This window comes from Plecotus auritus (assembly GCF_963455305.1).
Source record: "Plecotus auritus genome assembly, chromosome: X".
NCBI lineage: Eukaryota > Metazoa > Chordata > Mammalia > Chiroptera > Vespertilionidae > Plecotus > Plecotus auritus.
The window spans coordinates 78,435,410-78,454,226 of NC_137784.1; the positions used below are offsets into that span (position 1 = coordinate 78,435,410).

General features: G+C 41.6%; 2 protein-coding genes across 5 annotated transcripts in view; both read left to right on the forward strand.

The window, feature by feature from the left end:
* The first annotated feature begins 407 nt into the window (after positions 1–407).
* Positions 408–6,705, forward strand: ARMCX5 (armadillo repeat containing X-linked 5). Of its 4 annotated transcripts, none has more exons than XM_080652420.1 (3): positions 408–522; positions 761–819; positions 2,723–4,990. In XM_080652420.1, exon 3 carries the CDS (start codon positions 3,169–3,171, stop codon positions 4,672–4,674), a length of 1,506 nt encoding a protein of 501 aa, XP_080508546.1. In that variant the 5' UTR covers positions 408–522; positions 761–819; positions 2,723–3,168; the 3' UTR covers positions 4,675–4,990. The 4 variants fall into 4 exon arrangements, with proteins under 4 accessions (XP_080508546.1, XP_080508545.1, XP_080508547.1 ...); XM_080652419.1 differs by having other exon boundaries at positions 467–543; XM_080652421.1 differs by having other exon boundaries at positions 485–543; positions 1,591–4,990.
* The window catches only part of LOC308239639 (G-protein coupled receptor-associated sorting protein 2-like), a 36,256-nt gene continuing 24,075 nt past the window's right edge, over positions 6,637–18,817 (forward strand). Inside the window, exon 1 of the mRNA XM_080652413.1 lies at positions 6,637–6,735. The gene's annotated coding sequence lies outside the window, so the exon portion shown is untranslated. The remainder of the gene's footprint in view (positions 6,736–18,817) is intronic.

Genomic DNA, 18,817 nt, shown 5'->3' on the forward strand with positions numbered 1-18,817 from the left:
GCAGTTTTGAAATAGGTTAGAATTTATCCTCGTCTCTCAGTCTCGAGCCTCTCTCCCAACCTTACCTCCTCAACCTGCTCATTTCGGTGGGCCGGGGGACTTGGTGATGTGAACCTGTAAATCCGGCGCTTTGGTGACATGAATGTTTAAATACGACACTTTGGTATCCATCCGCCTAGTCAGGCTGGAGCTGGTTCACTGACGTCACCGCCCGAAACCCGCGAACATTACAGTGCGGGGGAAATGTAGGCTTGCTGTGGAGAGTTCCTAAAAGAGGGGAACTAATACCTAGGCCCTTTGACAAAAGCCTGCTTCTCTCCATCCAGCGCTGCTTTCTCTATATCCAGATTCCCGCTGCGGCACATTCCAATACCGGAAACAGCCGTGGTAGCGGGGCGGAAGTCAGTAACAGAGAAGTGGCGTTCTGCACAGCTTGGTATCAATCCGCTTTCATTTGGCCGGGTCACCTTAAGCTACACTAGTTCCTCCCGCAGTCGGTTTTGGTATTGGAGAGGAAACAAGGTAGAGGCTGCGGAGGGAAAGGTAGTTGTTAATTTAGTCACTAGGAGCGGGTCTCTGAGGAACCCTGGGGATGAGAAGGAAAGGGAAATGCCCCAAAGTGACTGTTGTTTGGCAATTACGACCCTTAATCTGATAAAGCCGGTATCTCGTCCCAGGCGCGGGGCCGATCCCCAAACACAGTCGCCGCCATTGTCTCGTGTCCTTGTGTCCATCTGACTGTCCTTCCCTCTTTCTGTAGGGCACGGCATCCCCTGAGGCAAGGAAATGAGAAAACTGCCCCTGATCCAAGCAGAGCAGGTCAGTGAGAAGGCGGGTATGGTTTGGGAATGTGGATATGGGTATCAGAGATGAATGTGGAATACGTGACCTGGTCATGAGGCGTGGGCGGTGAGAGTGGTAGAGGGATGGAGGTAATTTGAGCGCCACACAACGATAAAGTTAAAATGTTATGTCTCTTGTTAGTTTGACTTTTCAGACCCTCACCCCACCTCCGACCGTGTTTGGGAAGGGAAAGGAGTATAATAGCAGCTTCTAGTGGAGAAGTGGCGGATTATATAATAGAAGGAAGGGCTGCAGCTATTGGTTAAGAAGAGTTGCCTGGAGAGCCCAGGAAGGGAGAGAGGGTAAATGCAGGTTGTAAGTGTTTGATAATCAAAGCCCTGAACTAGAAAAGGGTCTCATGTCCTGGTTACTAGTCTGACCAGTAATAACCAAGTCTCTCCCACCGTCGTTTAATTTGGTTTCTGGATGCATATCAATGCATTTTATATGTGTAGGTCTGTTTCTAAGTTTGCGGTACTCCATGCTTCTGTAATCTGTAGAAGGCAGAGGACCTCGAAGGGACGGGATAAGAAAAAGAAAATTAGCCTAATTTTTGTTGAATGGGCAGTGCTTTGAAGGTGGTAGATAGCTAAGACTAGGGGAAACTACAGACCTCCTATCTGCCAGCTTTCCGAACAGTCTTTAATACTCTCATTGTGTTGAAGCAACTGATAGGTTTTGGGGAGAGTATGAAAACATAAGAACTTAGATGAAATTTGAAAATAATACTTTTCATTGATTTTTCAGCGAACTTCCATGGCTGAGCATTCCATCCCTATTGACACCACCGCTATAATGCAGGGATGTTTGAGTTGTCAGATTTGGGGAATGAAGCAGAGAAGATTGGAGATTTGGGAGAAGGGGAGGTAGAAAATTTTGACGAAAAAGTATCTGTATCAAGAAGGCATTGGTGTCCTAAATGCTGCTCTCTACCAAAGATTCAGTCTCCATTGTGTCCTGTGTCTCCATTTGTTTATCTCTGCATTTGTAAATCTGTGTGTTCTCTAAGTCTGTAGAACTCTCAGTTGTGAAGGTTTATAAATGGTAACCCAATTTGAAGCTAGAAAATGATGAAGAGAAAAGTGCCCTGTGTCTGTTAAGATTGGTGTGATGGTAGAGGGACTAGAGAATTATATCCCTTCTGTTTTTGCCAGTTTACTAACCCCTGTTGGATCCACTGCTGATTTAGTTGGGAGTCTTCATAAGCATTGGGGTTACAGAAGGGTAACATCTGCTTTTCTAACTTCCCATCTGATTTTCCTATCCGTATGCTTCACCCTAGCCCAATTCTAAACAAGGAAAATGTTAGGGCAGTCACTGAAGAGGAAAATGGTTGGCAGCAGAAAGGAGAGGAGTAGTCCTAAAGCAGGACAATGGGGAGAAGGGACCAGAAGGAGGGAAACACTGGAAAAAGTACAAATATAGGGAAAGTACAAGGTCTGTCTACCAAGAGATCAGTTTCCATAACCTCCTGATTGATTATCTGTCCATAGATCTTTTGTAGGGCTTATCATCATTGGAAGCAAGGAAAGGAGGAGAAATTACTCCAAATCAGTGCAGATTGGTATGGATATGGATGGAGACATCCTCAGTAGTCATGTAGGATGAGGTAGTGGAGATCTGCTTGGGTCCAGCAGGGGTAAAGAGCCAATCTAGGGATTTCTCTGTCTCACTCCCATCCAGCTTTCCCACTCTCCATACTCCTGTTTTGTGTCTGGAAAGAAGATTAGTAGCACCTGCAGTTGAAGAGTGTGAATTTAAGGGGGAGATTGCTAATTATCTACCTCTCCCATTTAACACTGAGTTTCCGTACTCTCCTGTCAAAATGAGCAAAACATTGGAAGATACTCAAAGCCCCATTTCCTTCCTCCACTCCTAGGTCCAACTTCAGTGGCAGATCTGGTGGCCTTGGAGGGGCTGAAGACTACCACCCTCCACAGGGTTGCGCTCAGGCACACAGCCATTCTTCAGAGTGAGCTTTCTCTGCACATTGTTTATATCACTGGCAGAGCCTGTAGTTGAAAAGGGGGCTGAGTGACTACTGGACTTTGTATGAAAACACCAACCTGGGATGGACCTTTGGTTAAGGCTGTGACAGGGGTGGGGGTATATAAATTGGCCTTAACTTTAATTTTGATCATGATTGGCTCTGAGGCCAAGGCAAGGACAGAGGAGAGGCCTGGGCTGGCCTGAAAACTATAATCAGTGGCCCTGCCAAAGCTAAAATCCAGGCCAAGGCAGTGGCTGAGGCAGAACTGAAAACAGGACCAGTAACCCAGGCCAAGGCTGGGGATGGAGCAGTGGCCAGGACACAGAAAGTGACCTATGGCCGTGGCTATGGCAAAGGAAGTGAGCAAGATGGAAGCAAAGAGTAAGACTAGAGTCATGGCTGAAACTAAGGCAAAATCCCTGGCAGAACCTGGTATAGTGTCCCAAAACAATTCAAAAGCCATGCCTACATCCAGGTTTAGTGCTGTGCACAAGTATGAAGTCAAGGCTGATGCTGGAAGTGAAGCCAATATCAGGTCCTTTTTCAAGGCTGATAATAAGGTCGATATTGGATCCAGACCCCTGAGAAGGAAAGAGGCCAGCACCAAGTTCAGGGATGGGGACAGAGCTGGTATAATCGAGTCCAATGATGAGGATGAAGAAAATGTCTGCTCCTGGTTCTGGACTGGAGAAGAGCCTAGTTTAGGATCCTGGTTCTGGCCTGAAGAAGAGAACCCTTATCAAGTTTATAAACCTCCACCACCTAAGATTGAGGAAAAGCCCAAGCCCACACCCAAACCTGAACTTACTATAAAGCAAAAAGCAGCAGCATGGTCAAGGGCCAGGTACAGTGTCCTAGTCCCAATAGATGGAGGGGAACCATCCTTGCCTCCAGAAGGGAATTGGACTCTGGTTGCAACCTTGATTGAAACTCCTCTGGGTATTCGGCCTCTGACCAAGATCCCACCCTTTGATGATGGGCCTTACTTCCAGACCTTAGCTGAGATCAAAGAACAGATTAGGTATAGGGAAAAGTATGGGCCCAATCCAAAAACCTGCCGCTGCAAATCACGTGTCTTCAGTTTAGAGCCTAAAGAGTTTGATAAACTTGTTGCCCTACTTACGTTAACTAGGGATCCTTTCATTCATGGAATAGCAAGGATGATAATGGGCATCAGTCCTGCTTATCCATTTACCCAAGATATAGTTCATGATGTAGGTATTACTGTTATGATTGAAAACCTGGTCAATAATCCCAATGTTAAAGAACATCCTAGAGCTTTAAATAAAGTGGATGACAACTCTGAATCTTCTGAAGAAGCAAAAACAGGAGAGTCATATGTAAATGAAGTCTGTAAGGACATAATTTCTTATCCTTTGAACTCCCCTGTGCAACTTGCTGAACTAAAATTATTGGAGCACTTGAGTGTGAAATTTGAGAATCACCATATGATTGCCAATTATATTCCAGATCTCCTCACCTTGTTAAACAAGGGAAATGTCAAAACCAAGTTTTATGTTTTAAAAGTGTTTTCACGCTTGTCTAAAAATCAAGCCAATACAAGAGAACTGATCAGTGCCAAAGTACTGTCATCTTTGGTTGCACCCTTTAACAAGAATGAGTCAAAGGCCAATATTCTTAATATTATTGAAATTTTTGAGAATATAAATTTCCAATTCAAAAAGAAGGTGAAGTTATTTACCAAGGAAGAGTTCACTAAATCTGAACTTATTTCCATATTCCAGGAAGCAAAACAGTTTGGTCAGAAACTCCAAGACTTAGCAGAGCACAGTGATCCTGAGGTGAGAGATAAAGTTATACGATTAATACTCAAACTCTGAATAGCTGAATGTTCTCACAAAGCCTTGAATAATTTTTGATGTAATATGAAACCAATGCATATTATAAGTTCAGTATTTATGTTATCTGTGTTGTCTGAAGGAGGCAATTTTATGGATACCAAATGATGTTGAGAACTTAAATATTTGTTCATTTTTATTGTGCTATATAAATTGAGATATTTTCATTATTTGTGTAACATGACCTGATAATGAAACTGTTCATCCTGAGTAAGTTATACTTCTGTGCTTTAAATCGACATAAGTGTATTCATTTGAGACTTCATTTACATAATAAAGTTGCATGCTAAAACTGGTGAAAAAATTGTCCTAGTTCTTCAGTTGAAGTATAGTCAGGGATAAAGCACAACCAGTACAAAGATATTAAAAAGCACTGTTTGTGTGTGTAGAGGGATACCAACAAAACAAGTTCACATTGACAGATCCTTTAGTTGCATGTTCAAAGAGTAGAATCACTCTGTACGCAAGACATGACTGCTACTGGCTGACATCTGGACCAATCTGGGGAAAGGGGTGAAGACACAGACTTAGGAGAAAGGGAAGGGAACACAGATGATTTCATCCCAGTCTGAGTCCCAGAACTTGTGTTCAGCCTTTCGCATAGGATATGTCTTCAGGATACCTTTAACTTTTTAACCCCCAAAATGATTCCCAGTTCTCACACTCATTCAGCAAAGCCATGGAAGTGTGGTTGTGATACAACAACTCCACCATGCCCTCAACAATCTAGAGGTACCAGATTTACTGCTTCATCTGAGATCCCTCCCCCTGTAGTCCTGAGCCTCAGAGGAAGATCTTTCTGGGTACCAACTACAGAAACAGCTTCATGGATAGTTTCATTTATCCTGCCTTGGTGACTATTTAGTCTCATCCTTGCTTTTTTTTTTTTTTGCTGGCCAATCCTTTGGACTTACTTGTGCCTATCCTTGATGGCAACCCTGTTTTTTTTTTTGTTTGTTTTGTTTTGTTTTTTAGTTAATCCTTACCCCAGGATATTTTTCCCATTGATTTTTAGAGAGAGTGGAAGAGAAGGGGAGAGACACAGAGAGAGAAACATCTATGTGAGAGAGACATCGATTGGACCGAGGCTGGGGATCAAGCCTGCAACTGAGGTATATGCCCTTGACAGGAATCGAACCTGAGACCCTTCAGTCCACAGGCTGATGCTTTAACCACTGAGCAAACCAGCCAGGGCACAGTCGATTTTCACTGATCTCTTTTGGTCAGAGCTCAACTCGTAAGAGACTGTCATAGGATACCAAAGTCTTTTAGGAGTATGTTGCTAGAAAGAAATTAATTCCCCTATCCCACTAGCCTATTTGTTCAGGTGTACAATTTACAGAGTTCAGGTGTACAATTTAGTATAGCCATGTTGTCTATACTATCTCAGCTCCTCCTATTTAAACTTCATTAAAGTTAGATTCTGGCTTGGGGATTGTGGCATTGAATGCCAGAGTATAGATTGGGATGTGGGGTCACCTCTGTCTCTTTCTAACCTCTGCTTCCTTTGCTGTTATTATCCTCTTTACTGCCCAGAATTGGGAAATAGAGATATTAGGATCAGTGTACAAATATTAGTCTTTCTACTGAACTTCCTCTCTCTCTTAACATTTTATGTATTGGGCCGAAGGCCTAAACTGAAAAATCTTAACAAGGTGTCATGTACTCCTAGTTTTAGCAGCTATCCCTGGTTTAAGTTTTATTAAGATAAAGTCTGAACTTCTATTTCATACATCCAGGAGTTAAAATAAAGGACAACTAGTCACACTTGGGCATTAAGCTTACCTGAAAAAAAAAGCAGGTAAGCTTTTTGGAATGTGCAATTGCAACTTATATGATTTTTTAAGTTATTTATAACTTGCTTTTTAATCCACAGAACTCCCATAGCCTGGAATTCCAGCTCTGGGTACTGCTTTCAGAGTTGAGAACCTTCACTATACAATTGGACCAGACCCTTTGGAATATTCTGTGTCTCGAACACCCTATGGAGCACACACTTAATCAGTTGATGACTATAGATTTTTCCATCAGCTAAAGAGAAGGGTGAGTGTGGGGTATGTCAGTATTTGCATCAAAGCAAGTAAATAATGGTCTCTTTTTGGGTGGAAATCAGGGGAGACAGAATCATTTGCCAAATTGTTCTTGGGGTGTCCTTGAGATCAAAACTTAATCTCTGTTTCATCTCCTTTCCTGGTAAAATAATTCAGGCAAGCCCATGTAGTATCAGGGCTAATCAAGATGTTAATTATATTAAAGTGTTTCGACCAGGAGTAAAAATTAGTGTGGATTTCTCATCTTACAAAAGGAACAAAATAGAGGAACAACAACAAAAACACACCTCTGGAAATGCAGAAGGAGCTATTAATTAGAACATGGGGGAAGGGAAGATAAGGGTGTCCGAGAAGACTTGAAAAAGGACCTGGACTCTTTGCAAGGAATCTTCCTCCAGCACAGCTGGACTGGCCCTCTACTATGCCCTCAATTTTAAAAGAGGAACTTTCAGTGGAAATTTATCTATAAGATATCACCAAGTTCCCTAGCAAGCCTTTCAAAACTCTTTATTCTTCAGCACTTTTCCATTTTCCCCATTATATTCCACTAATTGACCTATATTCAAGTCACTGGACTAATTGTTGACTATTTCATGTACTTTTCCTACTTTTGTGCATTTCCTCATGCTGTTCACTATGTTGCAATGCCCTTATAACCCTTTTCTGCCTATGGGGAAACTAATTCATTATTTTAAGCTTAGTTAAAATGCCAGGTCCTTTTTGAAGTCTTCTCTGACACCCTTCCCTTCCCCCATGTTGAAATTAATAGCTCCTTCTGCATTTCCAGAGGTGTGGTTTTTTGTTTGTTTGTTTTATTCCTCTATTTTAGCATTTGTGTCTTTATATCATGTCTTGGAATCTTAATTTTAAGTTTGAACTTGTGTTTAGGGACAGTTAGTATAGAGGGGGAAGCTTGGGTTTGAGAGTGTCTGACTCCAAAGACTGATTTTTTTTATTATGTACAGGAATAATAATTAACGTTTATACATTTATTGAAGTGCCTACTATGTACCAGATACTGTTCTATGTGCTTTACTTGTATTAACTCATTTAATTCCTAAAACAGTCCAATGGAGTAGGTACTGTTATCCACATTTTACATGTGAGAAAGCTGAGATACTGACTGGTTAAATAACTTGACCAAGCTCATTGAGTTTATTTTTGTTGTTCCTCTATTTTGTTCCTTTTGAGATTCAAACCTTTGCATTCTGAATCTGGAGCTAGCATATGTGACCACTTTTTAACTCTGTACCTCCACATAGCTCCTAGTAAAGTACATTGCCCATCCCAAATTTAATTTGTGTGTTGATACACCTGACCCTTATCTTTTCCCTTTGTGTAGACCACTTCTGCCTTACCTTCATTTCCTACCTAAGCATTTATGGTTTATCACTTTCAACATGTTATTAAATTTGCCTTTTTATTGTGGTAAAATACATAACATGAAAGTTGGCATGTTAATGACTTTAAGTGTACAATTAATTGACACCATCATTACAATCTATTTCCACAACATTTTCATCACCTGATAGAGAAGCTGTGCAACCATTAAGTAATAATTTCTCATTCCCCCCTCCCTCTAGCCCCTGGTAATCACCAGTCTACTTTTTTTTTTTAAATTTTAATAAATCTTTATTCAGATTATTACAATTGTTTCTCCTTTTTTCCCCCGTAGCTCCCCTCCACCCAGTTCCCACCCCACCTTCTGCCCTTACCTCCCCCCCCACTGTTCTCATCCATAGGTGTATGATTTTTGTCCAGTCTCTTCATGAACCCCCCATACCCCTTTCCCCCTGAGAATTATCAGTCCACTCCCTTTCTATGCCCCTGATTCTATTATATTCACCAGATTATTCTGTTCCTCAGGTTTTTAATTCACTTGATTTTTAGGTTCACTTGTTGATAGATATGTATTTGTTGTTCATAATTTTTGTCTTTACTTTTTTCTTCTTCCTCTTCTTTAAGAATACCTTTCAGCGTTTCATACAATACTGGTTTGGTGGTGATGAACTCCTTCAGCTTTTTCTTATCTGTGAAGCTCTTTATCTTCCCTTCAATTCTGAATGATAGCTTTGCTGGGTAGAGTAATCTTGGTTGTAGGTTCTTGCTATTCATCACATTGAAAATTTCTTGCCACTCCCGTCTGGCCTGCATAGTTTCTGTTGAGAAATCAGCTGACAGTCGTATGGGTGCTCCCTTGTAGGTAACTAACTGTTTTTCTCTTGCTGCTTTTAATATTCTCTCTTTGTCTTTTGCTCTTGGCATTTTAATTATGATGTGTCTTGGTGTGGTCCTCTTTGGATTCCTTTTGTTTGGGGTTCTGTGCGCTTCCTGGACTTGTAAGTCTATTTCTTTCACCAGGTGGGGGAAGTTTTCGGTCATTATTTCTTCCAATAGGTTTTCAGTATCTTGCTCTCTCTCTTCTTCTGGCACCCCCATAATTCTGATGTTGGTACGCTTGAAGTTGTCCCAGAATCTTCTTACACTATCTTCAACATTTTGGATTTTTTTTTTGCTTTTTGCTTTTTCAGTTGAGTGTTTTTTGCTTCTTTGTATTTCAATTCTTTGACTTGATTCTTGTGTTCCTCTAGTCTGTTTTTGGGTCTCTGTATAATATTTTTTATTTCAGTCAGTGTATGTTTAATTTCTAGTTGGTCCTTTTTCATATCTTCGAGGGTCTCGTTATATTTATTGGCCTTTTCTAGGATATTCTTGAAAAGCCTTATAACTGTGGTTTTGAATTCTATATCCAGTTGTTTGTTTTCCTCCATTTCTTTCATTTGTGATCTGTTTCTTTGACGCCGCATTTTCACTGCTTCCCTGAGTTGGTAAGGTAAATTTGTGTGCTAGGTTTCCTAATGGCCCAGTGGGTCGGCCTCCCCAGTTAACCTGAGGTGGACACTCTTGGTGAACCCCTTTGTGGACTGTGTGTACAGCCTTGTTGTAGTTAAGTCTTGGTTGTTGTTGGTATCACTGGGAGGAATTGACCTCCAGGCCAGTTGGCTGTAAGGATCAGCTGCTTCTATGCTGGGAGAAGTCCGGTGCTGGAGACAACCTTATAGGATTAGACTTGCCAAATTGCAATAGCCTCTGTGCTCGGCTTGGATGGGGTGGAGTCTCAGGGCGGAGCAGACAGTCTTGGCTTCCTGGCAGCCTTGCCCTTGCGCGCACGCGCAGACCTCTGTCTTCCCTGGCTCCCGAGTCTCCGCCCGAGAGTCCAGACTCCCCCCACAAGAGCGTGGGTCCCCAGGGGCTCGCCTGGAACCAGGGTTCAGTGCAGTCAGAACTGGGGCCCAGTGCGGTCAGGAGCCTCCGACTCCCTTCCACTAGGGAAAGCCTGTGGCAACCTCTGCAGCCTTTGTGCGCACTGGCACGCGCGCGCCTTCAGACTTCTGCCTTCCCCAGCTCCCGAGTCTCCGCCCGAGAGTCCAGATTCCCCCCACAAGAGCGTGGGTCCCCAGGGGCTCGCCTGGAACTGGGGTCCAGTGCAGTCAGAACTGGGGATCAGTGCGATCAGGAGCCTCCGACTCCCTTCCACTAGGGAAAGCCTGTGGCAACCTCTGCAGCCTTTGTGCGCACTGGCACGCCGCGCCTTCAGACTTCTGCCTTCCCCGGCTCCCGAGTCTCCGCCCGAGAGTCCAGACTTCCCCCGTAAGAGCGTGGGTCCCCAGGGGCTCACCCGGAACTGGGGTTCAGTGCAGTCAGAACTGGGGTTCAGTGCGGTCGGGGGCTTCCTTCCCCCTTCCGCCAGAGAAAGTCAGCCAGGCTCTCAGCCGCCCTTCCTCTCTGCGCGCACAAAGACCCTTTGCCGTACCTCCAATTCTCTGTGAGCTTTTCTCTTTTCTTCTAGTTGTAGAATTTTCACTCAGCCAGCTTTCCTGTGTTTCTGGATGGTGTCCGTTCTGTCTTTTAGTTGTAGTTTTGAAATTGTTGTGCGAGGCAGCAGTTTAGGTGTTTACCTATGCCGCCATCTTGGTTTCTCCACCAGTCTACTTTTAAGTAGAATCATATAGTATTTGTCCTTTTGTGTCTGGCTTATATCACTTAGTATGCCATTTTCAAAGTTTATCCATGTTGTAGCATGTATCAGAACTTTATTCCTTTTTAAGTTTTTTTTAAAATTGTTATTTATTGATTTTAGAGAGAGAGGAAGGGAGGGAGAGAGAGAGAGAGTAATATTCCTATGTGTGTTCACCACATTTTGTTTACCATTCATCTGTTGATGGACACTTAAATTGTTTCCACTTTTATGAATAACATTGCAGTGAACATTGGTGTACTGTTCGAGTTCCTGCTTTCAATTCTTTTGAATATACCTAGAAGTAGAATTGCTGTGCTATATGGTAATTCTATGTTTAGCTTTTGGAAGAACTGCCAAACTGTTTTTCACAGCAATGGCACCATTTTACATTCCCACTCAAGGCTTTGTTTAATAGTCTATTCTTTTCCCATTGAATGGACTTGGCACCCTTGTCAAAATCAATTGGTCCTAGACATATTGGTTTATTTCTGGACTCTTAATTCCATTCCATTCATTTCTATGCCTATCTTTATTCCACAGGGTGTTTTGATTACTATAGCTTTGTAGTAACTTTAGAAATCAGGAAGTGTAAGTGCTCCAAAGTTTCTTCTTTTTCAATATTGTTTTTGTTAATCTATCTCTTTCCATTCTATATGATTTTAGGATCAGCTTTTCCATTTATACAAAAAAAGCCATTTGGATTTTGACAGGGATTACATTCAATCTATAGATTGCTTTGGGGGTATTGCCATCTCAATAACATTAAGTCTTCCAATCTATGAACACAGGATTCTTTTCAATTTATATAAATATTTAGTTTATTTTAGCAATATTTTGTCTGTCAATGGACGTTTTGGTTGTTTCCACCTTTTGGCTATTGTGAATAATTCTGTTAAGAACACTGGTTGTACAAATATCTGTTTGAGTCCCTGCTTTTGGTTATTTTGGGTATATAACTAGAGTAGAATTATTAAAAATAGAATTATCATATGTTTAATTTTTTGAGGAATTTCCATACTGTTTTCCAAAAAAGCAGCATTTTACATTTCCGCCAGCAGTGCACATGAGTTTCAATTTATCCTCATCCTTGCCAACATTTGTTATTTTCTGTGTTTTGACCAGTTTGAATGTGTGTGAAGTGGTATCTTGTGGTTTTGCTTTGTATTTCCCTAATACCTGGTGATGTTGAATTTCCACTAGAGGCCTGATGCACAAAATTCATGCAAGGGGCTCGGCCCTCGCAGCCCTAGCCTCGTCCCAAAGGTCGTCTGGAAGGTTATCCAGACGGTCCTTCCACTATTCAGCCGTTAGATTGATTAGCATATTATGCTTTTATTATTATAGATTTGCTTATTGGTCATTTGTATGTCTTCTTTGAAGAAATGTCTATTCATGACCTTTGCCCCTAAAATTAAAACTTTAAAAATAGGTTTTTTTGGTCTTTTGTTGTTGAGTTTTAGGAGTTCTTCATGTATTGTTGATATTAACCCCTTATCATATGATTTGCAAGTATTTATTCCCATTCGGTGGGACTGCCTTTTCACTTTCCTGAAATGGTCTTTTGATACACAAAAGTTTTTAATTTTGATGAAGTCCAATTTATCTATTTTTCTTATGTTTGTTTTTTTTTGGTCATATCTAATAAATCATTGCCAAACCCAGTGCCATGAAGTTCTTCCCTATGTTCTAACAGTCTCAAAGTTTTAGCTCTTAATTTTGTCTTGGATCCATTTTGAGTTAATTTTTTGTATATGATGTAAGGTAAAGGTCCAAATTCATTATTTTGCATGTGGATATTCAGTTTTACCAGCACTATTTTTTGAAAGGAATGTTTGTTTTCCATTGAATGGTCTTGGTACCCTTGTCAAAAACCATTTGGCCATGTATGCAGGGGGTTATTTCTGGGCTATCTATTCTGTTTTACTGGTTTATTATCTAACTTTTTTTTTTTTTTATCTAACTTTTTGTCAGTACAGTGAAACCTCGATATAATAGACTAATTCAGGCAAGGGGAGTCCATTAAAGCCGAAAGTCCCTTATATAATAAAGTAGGTTTTCTGCCCTAACCGGTTTGGCTCAGTGGATAGAGCGTCGACCTGAGGACTGAAGGGTCCCAGGTTCGATTCCGGTCAAGGGCATGTACCTTGGTTGCGGGCACATCCCCAGTGGGGAGTGTGCAAGAGGCAGCTGAATCGATGTTTCTCTCTCATCGATGTTTCTCACTCTCTATCCCTCTCCTTTCCTCTCTGTAAAAAATCAATAAAATGTATTTTTTTTAAAAAATAAAATAAAGTAGGTTTTCCAAATGGGTATGTTAAAAATGTACAAATTAGTTAGTTGACCTGTTTTTACTTATGTAGACACATTTCTGTAATGAAAATTAAGTATTAATTTCACAGAAAAGTTTTCTATATGTATTACTGTAATTTTAAATTTATACTGAGGAGGTCTAGTAATTGTGTACATTCACCAGTCACCTCAAGTAAACAAATGCATGCAGCTGGGGCATGGCTGAACATACAAGGGAACATTGGCCAGCATGCTTTAAAACTGCTGTAGAAAGTCACACCAGGTGACAACAGAACCAATTACCAAGCGCAATGCTTTGTGATCACATGCTAATCATTCACTGAACATTGTTTGCGAATGGTGACTCTTGGATTTAAATATGTAGACTATAGTTGTAGATATGTAGTATTTATTTATGTTGGTGGAATTACAGCAGTGTTTTTCAAACTTATGACCTGTTAGCTAAAATTTGTTAAAAGTAACAGTGAATTAATAAAAAAAAAAAGCTGTTAATTTAACTGTAAGCAAATCTTAGTTCAAAGAATTTTAAAATGAACAGGGTGTTAATCTTCACATATGACATACGGACTGGAAATTTTGTCTGTTAAATACGAAATCCATTAAATCGAGGTCCACAAAATTGAGGGCTTACTGTACCATACTGCTTAGATTATCAAAGTTGTTGTAACAAGCTTTGTGTGATATTGTGATTTGTAAGAAATATGCATATATTTGGTCATTCCAATGACCAAAATATACTTCTCATATATAGTTTGTATTTGTCCACAGTTCCTGGCTGACAGCTCCCAAAATGGTTGAAATTTTCTGAGTGATAAGAGTAATAGGGGCTTATTTTGTCATTATATTTTGTCTCGTCTTTAGTTCCTGAAATTTACTTGAGAGCCACTGAAGTAAAATGGGTGTCTTGTTACTTATAGCAAGCCCCTTTCCACCATGACTGGGTTTATATTAATGAGGTGACTCTTGGAAAGCACCTAAAGATGATAGCTGATTGGCTGAGGAACCAACTATGTGATTACAGGGTTGAAACTTTCAGTCCAACCACCCCACCACTACCTCTTAGGAAAGGAGAAGGGCTGGAGGTTGAATCAATTACCAATGGCCAATGATTTAATCAATCCTGTAATAAAACCTCCATAAAAAAAAAAGATAGGGTTTGGAGAGCTTCTGGGTTTGTGAACATGTGTAGATTCTGGGATACTAGAGCACTGGGAGACAGCATGGAAGCTCTGCACCTTTTTCCCATACCTTGCCATATCTCTTTCATCTGGATTTTCCTGAGTTATATCCTTTGATAATAAACCAGTAATCTGGTAAATAAAATGTTTCTCTGAGTTCTGTGAGCCACTAGCAAATTAATCAGACCTAAAGAGGTGGTCATTGGAATTTCCTATCTGGGAGAAAGCTGCATCCCCAGCTCTCGCTCTGATGCCAGACAGTTCAGTTTCTCCCTTTACATCTCTGATGCCTTTCAAGCTGCTCCCCCAGTGCTGGAGCTCAGAGAAGTGAGTCCAAATACTAGTAAGTGCATGGACCCTTTAACAGGAACTGTCTGGGACTCCAGCATCCTTTTGTTTTCCTCAGCCTCAATCCCTGCTGGTTTATGCAGTCAGAAGTTATGGAGACTTCTCTTTCTGGCACTGGAACCCTGGGCTGGGGGTCTGGTGTGATGCTGGAACCCCTCATTCCTCAGAGGGGACCTCTGCAGCTGAGATATAGTCTAAATGTGAGTGTGGACTAGCTCATTCTGTGTCTCTGCCCCTTCTGTGAGTCTCGATATGGCTTCTTCTTTATTTCCCTAGTTTTAGTACTTCCCTTTAGTCAGATTTCAGTTGGTTCTGAATGATGGTTGTTGTGTAGTTTAGTTGTAATTTTGATGTGATTGTGAGAGGAGGCAAGTACTACATTTACCTGCACTGCCATCTTGACTGGAAGTCTATTCTTATATTTCATTATTGTGTTGGCAATTTTTTGTTTTTCTGCCTTTTTTTTAATAAGCGTTTGAATAATTTTTCAATATCCACAAAGTAATTTGCTTGGATTTGAAATCCAAGCAAAGTTGAGAAGAACTGATGTCTTAACAATACTGAGTCTACTTATCTATAAACATGGAGTGCCTCTCCATTTACTTTGATCTTTGATTTCTTTCATCAGTGTTTTTTAGTTCATATAGTATTTTGTAAGTTTTGTGCATATTTTGCTAATTTATACCTAAGTATTTTATTTTTGGATGCAGACGTAAATGTTATTGCACTTTTAATTTCAAATTTCAATTTTATTCCTGGTCTGTAGAGAAGAAATTGATTTTTGTATGTTAAACTTGTATCCTGAAACCTTATTATAATTGCTAATTAGTTTCATGAGAGTTTTGGTTGATTCTTTGAGATTTGTACATACACAATCTTATCATCTGAGAACAAAAATAGCTTTATTTCTTCTTTTCTAATCTGTGTACCTTTTATTTTCTTATCTTATTCCTTTAGTTGGGATTTCCGGTATGATGTTGATTAGGAGAGGTGAAGAGGGGTCATCCTTACCTAGTCCTTTTTTTTTTTTTTAAAATAAATCTTTATTGTTCAGATTATTACAGGTGTTCCTCTTTTTACCCCCCATAGCTCCCCTCCACCTGATTCCCCACCCCACCCCATGCCTTTACTCCCCCGCCACTGTCTTCATCCATAGGTGTAAGATTTTTGACCAATCTCTTCACGCACCCCTCACACCCCCTTCCCCCTGAGAATTGTCAGTCCACTCCCTTTCTTTGTCCCTGATTCTATTATATTCACCAGTCCATTCTGTTCTTCAGATTTTTTGTTCACTTGATTTTTAGATTCACTTGTTGGTAGGTATGTATTTGATGTCATTTTGTTGTTCATAATTTTTATCTTTACCTTTTTCTTCTTCTTCCTCTTCTTAAAGAATACTCTTCAGCATTTCATGTAATCCTGGTTTGGTGGTGATGAACTCCTTTAGCTTTTTCTTATCTGTGAAGCTCTTTATCTGACCTTCAACTCTGAATGATAGCTTTGCTGGGTAGAGTAATCTTGGTTGTAGGTTCTTGCTGTTCATCACTTTGAATATTTCTTGCCACTCCCTTCTGGCCTGCATAGTTTCTGTTGAGAAATCAGCTGACAGTCGTATGGGTATTCCCTTGTAGGTAACTAACCGTTTCTCTCTTGCTGCTTTCAAGATTCTCTCTTTGTCTTTTGCCCTTGGCATTTTAATTATGATGTGTCTTGGTGTAGTCCTCTTTGGATTCCTCTTGTACAGGGTCCTGTGCGCTTCCTGAACTTGTAAGTCTATTTCTTTCACCAGGTAGGGAAAGTTTTCTGTCATTATTTCTTCTAATAGGTTTTCAATATTTTGCTCTCTCTCTTCTTCTGGCACCCCAAAAATTCGGATGTTGGTACGCTTAAAGTTGTCCCAGAGGCTCCTTACACTATCTTCATATTTTTGGATTCTTTTTTCTTTTTGTTTTTCTGGTTGGGTGTTTTTTGTTTTCTCATATTTCACATCTTTGGTTTGATTCTTGGGGTACGTTGATCTACAGTTGAGTTTCTGTATATTCTTTATTTTAGACAGTGTATGCTTAATTTCTGACTGGTCCTTTTCCATTTTTTTGGCATTCTCATTAAGGTCCTTGAAGGTCTCACTAAGCTCCTCGGAGGTCTCATCAAGTTTCTCGGCAGTTTTTAGAAGATTCTTGAGTAACCTTATAAGTGTGGTTCTGAACTCTATGTCGTCCAGTAGTTTGCTTTCCTCCATTTCTTCCATTCATGACATGTTTCTTTGTCTCTGCATTTTGCTGCTTCCCTGTGTTGATGGAGTGGCTTTGTGTGGTAGGTGACCTATAGGGGCCAGTAGCTCAGCCTCCCCAGTCACCTGAGGTGGACGCTCTTGGTACACCCCTTTGTGGGCTGAGTGCAAAGTCTTGGTTAAGCCTTGATTGCTGTTGGTACACTGGGAGGAATTGACCTCCAGGCCAATTGGCTGTGAGGACCCGCTGTGTCTATAATGGAAGAACTGCTGCGCTGGAGACATGCTTATGGTGCAGGACTTGTTTCAGTGGGGCTTTGGTGCTCACTGAGTCTGCCTCTTGAATGTGTCACTTATGGATGTGAGGAGTTGAAATCTGGTGTCTCACACTGACCACTAGGTACACTGGCTTCTGGATCTCTAATGGGGTGCAGGTCAGCTACTATCTGAGGCCACCCAGCAGGAGCTACAGCGAGAACTACAGTTTTCTCCTCTTTGCTTGGGGTTTGGAGGTTTTGGAGCTGTCTGACCTGCAAGTTTGCTAGGTTGAGCTACAATAAGGCAGGCCATTCATACGCTAAAGCCACTGCTTGGAGCTTGGATGGGTTTGTAGATTGTGGGGGACGGGTTCTCAGGGCATCACTAGGCTAGGGCGTGGGAAACAGCAGTGGCTGCCAGTTAGCGGCTCTGCTTCTCCGACCGCGTCCCGCACCCCAGCACAGTAAACAATTATTCCTGCTCGCAGCCCTGCAAGCAAGCAACCCTCACTTTCCGACCCGACGGCAGACAGTCCAGCTTCTCCCCGTAAGAGTTTGGGTCCCCCACATCTCCCCAGAAACGAGTTCAGAGTAATCGGGAGCTTGTCTCCCTTCAGGTTGAAAAAAGCAGCGCTCCCAGTCGCCCGTCGCCAGCCCGATTCGCGCACCTCCGTACCTCAGTTTTTCAGCGCTTGTGCACCTCTCAATGCTGTTTTCTCTTTCCTTCTAGTTGTAGAACTTCCACTCAGCCAGCTTTCCCGTGGTTCTGGGTGATAGACGTTTTGTCTTTTAGTTGTAGTTTTAAAATTGTTGTGGGAGGCAGCAGTTTAGGTGTTTACCTACGCCGCCATCTTGGATCCTCCTTACCTAGTTCTTGATGTTAGTGTGAAAGCACCTACTTTCTCACCATGAAGTATGATGTTGGCTGAAAATTTTTTTAGCTCCTCTTTATTAAGTTGAAGAAGCTACCCTCATTCTAATTTGCTGAGATTTTTTTTTAATCATGAATAGGTGTTATATTTTGTCAAATGATTTTATTGCATGTATTGATGTGATTGTGTGATTTTTTTCTTCACCATGTTGATGTGATTTGTTACATTAATTGATTTTCAAATGCTGAAATGAGCCATATATACCTGGGATAAATCCCATTAGTTATGATATATATTCTTTAGAGTTAACTCATTAATGTTTGTTGAGGCTTTTTACATCTTCCTTTATGATATACTAGAGGCCCAGTGCACAAAATTTGTGGACTCGGGGCGGGGGGGGGCTGCTCTCTCAGCCCAGCATGCACCCTCTTGCAGTCTGGGAGCCCTTAGGGCAGGGGTCCTCAAACTTTTTAAACAGGGGGCCAGTTCACTGTCCCTCAGACTGTTGGAGGGCCGGACTATGGTTTAAAAAAAAAACTATGAACAAATTCCTATGCGCACTGCGGGCCCGGGACGAGTCGGCTGCTAAGCAGGACAGGCAGCGGCACCCAGCGGGCCGGATAAATGTCCTCGGCGGGCTGCATGTGGCCCACGGGCCATAGTTTGAGGACCCCTGCCTTAGGGGATGTCCAACTGATGGCTTAGTGCTGCCACCGGAAGCAAGAGAGGCTTCTGCCACTGCCACTGTGCTCGCCAGCAGTGAGCCCAGCTTTTGGTGCACTGACCACCAGGAGGCAGCTCCTACACTGAGTGTCTGCCCCCTGGTGGTCAGTGCACATCATAGCAACCAGTCATTCC

Bases quoted from the DNA above. Each gene is read 5' to 3' on its own strand.
- ARMCX5 (XM_080652418.1), top strand. From the start codon at position 3,169: ATGGCCGTGGCTATGGCAAAGGAAGTGAGCAAGATGGAAGCAAAGAGT. The intron at 4,636-5,707 runs GTGAGAGATAAA...ATTGATTTTTAG, and splicing joins CAGAGCACAGTGATCCTGAG to AGAGAGTGGAAGAGAAGGGG.